The 7,428-nt window shown below is 37.8% G+C and overlaps 1 protein-coding gene across 1 annotated transcript; it reads right to left on the bottom strand.

Annotated features, from left to right (window-relative positions):
- Positions 1-1,561: 1,561 nt before the first annotated feature.
- LOC113023457 (ammonium transporter Rh type C 2-like) lies at positions 1,562-6,002 on the bottom strand. Its single transcript, XM_026169471.1, is given in 12 exon segments — positions 1,562-2,233; positions 2,326-2,399; positions 2,499-2,572; positions 2,846-2,970; positions 3,310-3,446; positions 3,790-3,927; positions 4,011-4,177; positions 4,268-4,415; positions 4,534-4,684; positions 4,791-4,983; positions 5,674-5,947; positions 5,949-6,002. Coding segments are annotated over 12 exon segments (1,554 nt in total). The 5' UTR covers positions 5,988-6,002; the 3' UTR covers positions 1,562-2,199.
- Between the last annotated feature and the right edge of the window lie 1,426 nt (positions 6,003-7,428).

The following is a 7,428-nucleotide window of genomic DNA, read 5'->3' as shown; positions in this document are numbered from 1 at the left end:
TTACATGGCGTGGCTACACTAATCAATCCACATTTTTTAATTAACATTCGAAGTGAAATAAGGGTCATATTGTTTATCACTCAACCTTGCAATGGCTCTTTGCCCAAACAGCTTGAGAGTCACAAGTCATGGGCATTTTATGGAATACGTGTACCAGCGTATTGAAATATAAAATATGAGTATTTTGGTAACTGTATTTCGTTACAGTTACCGTTTAAATAGGTGATAAGTAGAATACTTTGTTGAAATACATGAATTATACTACAGTATTTTCCTGATTCCTATGTTAGGCTATCCCCTCTCTAATTTCAGTAATTCTATGCATTGCCAGACACCCAAACAAACACGCAATAAGAGGCTCTAATGTAAGCATCCTAATAATGTTGGCGCCATCAGTTACAGAACGTACCCGAAGCCAGCACAACAGAGCCAGCAGTGCACCGGCAGAAATGCATTTCTTACTTGGAAATTCCGACACCACTTCACATTTAAAGAAGAAAGGGACGGGTGAAATCTGACCGTGCAATGCAAACTTTGTTTATTCATGCAGGCCTATATGACAGAGAATGTGCATCTTCTTTTTGTTTTCATATTTTTTAGGCCTACAAGTGGCTGAAATATAAATAAAGCTATGAAAAAATATGTTAATATAACTGCAAAACACACAAAATACCAGTATCCTTCTTACAGCACATAAACATAGATACTGGCTAGTTGGTATACCAGCTGATGGTCAAGAATAAATGCAGTTGAGATACTTTATTAAGGAATATTACTAAAATACTCTACATAGTTATTTTGTTGAGTGAGAATCTGCCTTGTGAAAATCCCCATATTCCAGAAGGCCATGTGCTTTCTGGACGCAGTGGGCTTTACATGACATGGTGTGGCTGTATCTAAACGTTTCTTAACTTCATCTAAAAGAAGACTGAAAAAAAACTTGCAGCTCCAGTCATTTATTGATTTGGGTGAGCTCATTCTGACTTTATATTCACTTGGCAATGATTACTTATCATAATACAAATTGGACGGCACATATTTGCCTAGAGGTTATTTAGACATGCGAATAGTAAAGAAATTCTTATTGTTTTCTACTGAAAATACATTAACTTTTCATTTTGTTCGTAATACTGACCTAAAACTATTCCGCTCACAAAGGTTGTAATGATCAACAATGTTGAAACTAATTTAGAGAGCTGTGCATTTCTTCACTCAGCACACTGGGAAAGCAGTTTGTTTTCATTCCATCAAACTGACACAAGCTTCTTTAATATTTTTTGGTCACACCATTTCCAATAAGTGTTAAGTCTAAATAATCTAAGCACCTTTGTGTTATTAAATCACATTTTAAGATAGTTCAGTACATTTAGTGGAGTTGAAATCCTGTAAAACGATCAAGCAGATGAGTCTTCAAGATCTAGAACATTTCTCACAAACTAAAAATAACAACAATCATGTTTCATTCATCACACAAATGTTATATTAGCATTGATTCCCTTACCGCATCAGTTTATCCAATAAACTGAATCCATAATATGCCAGAAGTAAATCAAGCAAGTTCTTACATACAATCTTACATTCTTTATTGGAGGTAACATTCAACAGCAACCAAATTGCTAGAGGTTGTATCATAGTTACTATAATTAAAACTTCTAAAGAGGCAATCTGCAATTTATGCAGCAAACTAATTGTTGAACTATATGTACATAGCGGCATATAGTTAAAAAGCTATAAATAATTTTATAGAAATAATTCAACTAATAACAATACACAATTTGTCTTTGTTATTACAGTTTTGGCTGCACAATAATATTCCTCAGTGCATAATTAGCTTATAGACAGATTATCTTTTACATGTACTTGGCATTCTGAAGTCAGAATGATATATGTTGCTTCCAAAGTGAAGGTAAAAATCAACATTTTGAGAACAGTTTGAAGCTCCAGCAGCTTTAAAAACCTTGATTCCAAATAATATTTTGTTGAATTGGACATTTACTGATTATTTTATGTTGTTTTAACTTAAAGCTTCTAATAGCTGATAATAGGCAACTACATGAGACATAAATTGTGCAAAACAATACTTGTATATTAAAACATTTTCATGTGGCTTATTTTCCAAAGCTCCTTCATCAGTTCATGTTTATCAGCTGCATAAAGTTCATGAGGATATAAAGGGGACTGGACTCCTGCTGCAAGTCTCTAACTTTCCTCCAGAGAGAATTGTGACTCATGTCTGTGAAAGAAAAGAGGAAAATGAGTTAACAAGAATTTCATGAGGAGGAGGAAGTGGTAAGTAAGGAGGACAGTTAAAGTTTCTGAGCTTACGTGTCTTGGTGCTTGTTTATCATGTGGTTGTTGTATTCCAAAACAGGAGGGATTGTCTCTTCATCCTCAGGAAGCTGGAACCAAAAGATGAAATCAGAAAGCGAACCAAAATGAACCAGTATTTAAAGGCCTGCATAGTCAAAGGGCAAGAACACCATCTAGTGCAGTCTCACCTCCCAGTACGCTTCATCATCAAAGCAAAAGTCATCAGCAGGATCTCCCCAGAGGGGAAACCTCAGGATGAAACCTTTAAAAAGAGAATATTATATCATTAAGATTTGTTACTTACATTATCCTTGCCTATCATAGCATTGTTCACTGTAAATTTTATACTTAAAAAAAATAAAAAAAATAAAAAAAAGGGTGTCTCAAAAATAGTCACAATAGCCTTTCCTGATTTTCATTTTATCTAGTTTTCTTAAAATTCTGCATAAATGTTGTTTTTAAATACTTCATGGAGTTCTTTAAAAAAGAAATAAATCTTTCCAAGTGAAAGCAAAAATGATGTTATGAAACTCACCAACACAGACTCCTCCAACCAGTCCAAATGCAATTGCTACACATGTGCCAGCAGCCTGGTAGGCTCCCTGCGTTGACATACTCCTGTTTTCAAACTTGCCACTCAAGCCAAATGTCTCGACCAGCCTGCACAGGAAAAAAAAAACAACAACAAACAAACAACAACTCTTGAATTTCGGTGCATTTTCAACACATCACAACTTGTGCTGTCAGCGTTAATCTCGCTAAAAAAAAATAACCACATTAACGCGGCAACTCTCCGTTAACGTCATTTTAGTGAGATTAACGCTGACAGCACTAATCATAACTGAAGTAGAAAGTTCAAATGTCACTGCATAGTTAATGTGAGTCTTTCAAAAAAGGAGGCTGAATAACTGGGCGTGTGTATCCCTAGAAGTAGTCAGTAAACAGGTCTGGTCAGTTTTTGAATTCCAAGTTTTATGTGTATTAGCGTTTGTCACTCACCCCTCTTTGCCATAGACCTCTTCAGTAGCTGCTGCAGCAACTATGGCACCTACGAAGCCACCGAGCATCCCTGGCACGGCATGCAAGTTGTGGATGCCACATGTATCCTGGAGCTTGAGCCTTTTCTCCAAAAAGGGCTGAGAAAAATAAAGTCACAACTAATTAGCAGTCTTTTTTTTTTTTTTACTAATAGCCTGTGTCAGTGATCTTTTATTCATCAATTTGTCAATTGGATGGCATCAATTTCACAGTCACCACACCTTGCTTCCATTTATTGTAAAGTATTCATCCTATACTTAATATTAAAACCATGCAGTGACTGCTCTTAAAATTCTTCCTCATTGTTCTTATCAGACTCCTGATTTCCGCACAGCAGTTTTTGCATGTCACTGCTTCTTTCTTTGTTTTTCCTATGATAACACCAGAACACAAAAATCTCTCAGAACAGAAGCTAGGGGGTTAAAGAATGGCATCACTCACCGTGACATATAAGTACCCAAAGGTGGAGATGATACCACAGCAGAAACCCACAATGATTGAACCGTAAGGAGTGATCATAAACTCTGCTGATGTCCCCATTGCAACCCCAGCAGCCAGAGAGGCATTCTGGATATGTACCTGTCAGATAAAAGTGGAACATTAGCGTTCATAAATAAGTCGATTTCATAAGCTTCTGTATCATTTCCCTTTGTGTGCCATACCATGTCCAATTTTCCTTTCTTTTGACCCATACTGGAGATGGCGAAAGTGGTAAGAACACAGGCAGCGAGGGAAAGGTAAGTGTTGATGACTGTTCTATGCTGTCCAGCACCGTGGTTTGTGATGGCCGAGTTAAAACTGGGCCAGAACATCCACAGGAACAGTGCACCTGCAAGGTGTAAGAAAGGCAAGGACACATGTTAGGTGGGTTAAACAAAATACAGAGTTTGGCAAACTCTGTAATTTTCCATTTACTCACCAATCATAGCAAACAGATCAGAGTGGTAGACAGACCCATTGAGACGTTTACTTAAGTTCAGGTTTGGTCGGTACAGCACCCAGGAGATGGCCAAACCATAGTACCCTCCAAAGGTGTGAATGACCATGGAGCCACCAGCATCTCTGCACTGTGAAAATAATTACGCTTTTTTAAATGGGCAGAAAAACAGAAATGCAAATCCCCACAATACAATTTTTAAACTCAGAAGGAAAGTTCAAATTTTTAATGTGGCTGCCGAGACTCACATGAAGGAGGTCAAGGATGATGTATTCCTCCACAGCAAAAAGTGTGACACCAAATAAGGTGACAATCATCAGCTGGACAGGGCTTACTTTCCCCAGGAGAGCCCCGTAGGCGATCAGAGATCCAGCACAGCAGAAGTCAGCGTTAATCAGACTGAAGGAAAGCAACCACAGTTCAAGCCAGTTATTAACATTTACAAGTTAAAGAATGTGGTTTCATTTTTGAATTACATAACTCACCAAGGAGCGATGGCACTTACCTCTCAATTCCGATGGTGATTTTTCCAGTGACGGGGTCCAAACTGTGGAACCAACCTTGCATGAGGAGAGCCCACTGTAGACCAAAGGCGGCGATTAGAAAGTTAAATCCCACGCCACCGAAGCTGTAGCGCTTCAGGAAAGTCATGAGAAAGCCGAAGCCTACAAAGATCATGACATGGACGTCCTGGAAGCCTGCAGAGATTTAAAAAAAAAAAATTTCAGTGTTTTTGCGATCCCACCTGCCTTTTATTATTATTAATATTGAGTAAAACAGAAGGAGTCTGAAATGTTGTTTAACACTTTATTTCTTTTTTTTTAAGTTATATTAATATTTCCAGTTTAATGTAAACTCTTCTTTAAGGATGTCAGCACGTAGATCACTGGGCAGACAATCTGTTAGTTTCTCAGGGACATTGCACATTACAACATTTTCAGTAGTTAAGTACTGCCACATTACCGCACATAAGCCTGAAAAAAGTATGTTTTATTATTATCATCATTGCCATCATTATCTTTTATTACTATTTCCAGCTTTTTTCCCCCCTGTGGCATACAAAAAAAAAGATACCTTCTGTAAAAGTATTCAGCCTTTGAAAGTAAAAATGATTATTATCATTATTGTTGTTGTAAATATTGGTGGGGGAGGAATTCACCGTCATCCCTTAGACATCAGTGGAAACTGCCAAAGATCTCAGACAACAGTGTCTGCTTTCACAGCATTAAGCGAGAAAACACGGCACTTTTATTTATTCACACATACATGTATCCCAAAAGTGCATGCATGCATGTCCGAGCTACGTTTAGCATGCATATGCTACAAGTAGCAAATGCACTTGAAAATAAAAAAGAGATTTCTTAAAGGCTGTCTGTTGTTGTACTTACTTGGATATCTGAAGTAGAAGTCATTCTCAATGTTGCTGGTGATGTTATGACTCCTTTTGAACTCATGCCATCCTTTTTCATCCGATTCCTCGTCATACCGGATAAAAACTCCAAAGAGAATAACCATAGCAATCTGCCAGACGAAGCAAACAGCCGGTAAACTAACACGTATATAGGTGTTGTTCTGCGGGCCGAAGAAATTTCCAGCTCTTTCACAGCAGTTTCCCATCTTGATGACTTTCTTCTGACGATGCTCTGATCGCTCCTCAGGTAGGGTCCTCACTCAGCTGTGACTTCAAGCTGGCTGTCAGCATCTTATATATTGTGAACTTTGGGAGGGGGTGTGACTCTCTCTACCACTCACAAGCAAGGTGTGTGCTCGTGTTATCTTTCATGAGCTAAACCACTCCTTACCTGCTGCTCTGCTCTTCCTGTTAAAAGTAGGGGACGTTATTCCTAGAACAGGCAGCAGGAAATAATCAGATTGCATCACTATACTAACCCAGTATGACTTCTTAAAATGCCATTATATCAAAGTTGTCCAATGGGTTAAAAACAGTAAATATTACACCAGAAGCTATATTTGCAGCTGGAATAAAGAATACTACTGCTTATTTAATGCTGCACTGAAAATCAGTTATGTGTGACAGCCGTGTGCTCTGTCCAGGCATGAAACTGGCGTCAGGTGAACACACTTGTCAGTAAGGGTTATACTACATTGTAGAGATTCATACTCAATTTAGGATTCTTTTTTTACCAAATTCTTTTTTTTAAAATTTCTTTCACAATTTTTTATTTTATGTAACAGCACCATATCTGCCATGCCCTTTACTGCTCTTTGAAACAGTGTCTGCTTTCTTGGGATGAAGTGAGCAAACACAGCCTGTTCCCAGTTTTATACTTGAACATCAATTTTACGCGGCCGAGCTGACTAAAGCAATGCAAACCACCTTCCTCTGTGCACTGCCCACATCCTTGACATGCAAGATTAAACATCAGCACTCTAATATTTAGTCTGTAAATCTGCATAAAGCCACCTACAATGCTTTTGTTAGTTTTGTGTATGTGATGCTTTGCTCACTGTTTTACAGTGAGTAAAGGGTGCTGCTGACTGTTGTCCCCTCAGTGCCTCACATGTCTAATGCTTACAGTATCTGGATACGTTTTGTTCTCACTGTGTTTCCACGTTTTGGTGATTATCTCATCAAAGAGATTCCAGTTTAAGGACTCATCATGTGCTGGGTAGAAGCTCTCTTGCACTTGAGTGACACATGCAACATTCTTGATTGTATCTGGTTTCTCTCTTCAAAGATAATCCACCTTCTTCAACTCGTTATGTAATGCCCTGAGCAATCATATAATCACATTTATATCCTCCAGCAACATATGAGACATTATTTGTATAGAGCTTAACAGGCCTCATAGACAATTTACCTTCCTTGCATCATAAGTCAAGTACAAAATATTGGAAGGAAATTTCTTTCATTTAGGTGTATAAGTCGTCATATCGTAATGTTTTGAGGGTGCTTGCGCTGTAACACACTGCATTGCATATGTATCCTTATACAGTGCTCTGTTTTGATGTGGAATAAAACTAATTCAATCAAATCTAAAGTAAGGCTTCAATATGTAAGTTGAGCATGTAGTTCATAAAGGCTAAAAAAAAATTCCACATACCAAAAACCTTTTACTTTATTGCTTTATCCGAGTAAGAAGAAACAACAACAATCTGTATTTTGAGCAAGCAGCAGTTTA

The sequence above is a fragment of the Astatotilapia calliptera genome, chromosome 1, assembly GCF_900246225.1.
Source record: "Astatotilapia calliptera chromosome 1, fAstCal1.2, whole genome shotgun sequence".
Classification (NCBI taxonomy): Eukaryota; Metazoa; Chordata; class Actinopteri; order Cichliformes; family Cichlidae; genus Astatotilapia; species Astatotilapia calliptera.
The sequence above is the reverse complement of the archived record's forward strand: the minus strand, read 5'-3'. Positions and strand labels throughout refer to the sequence as shown.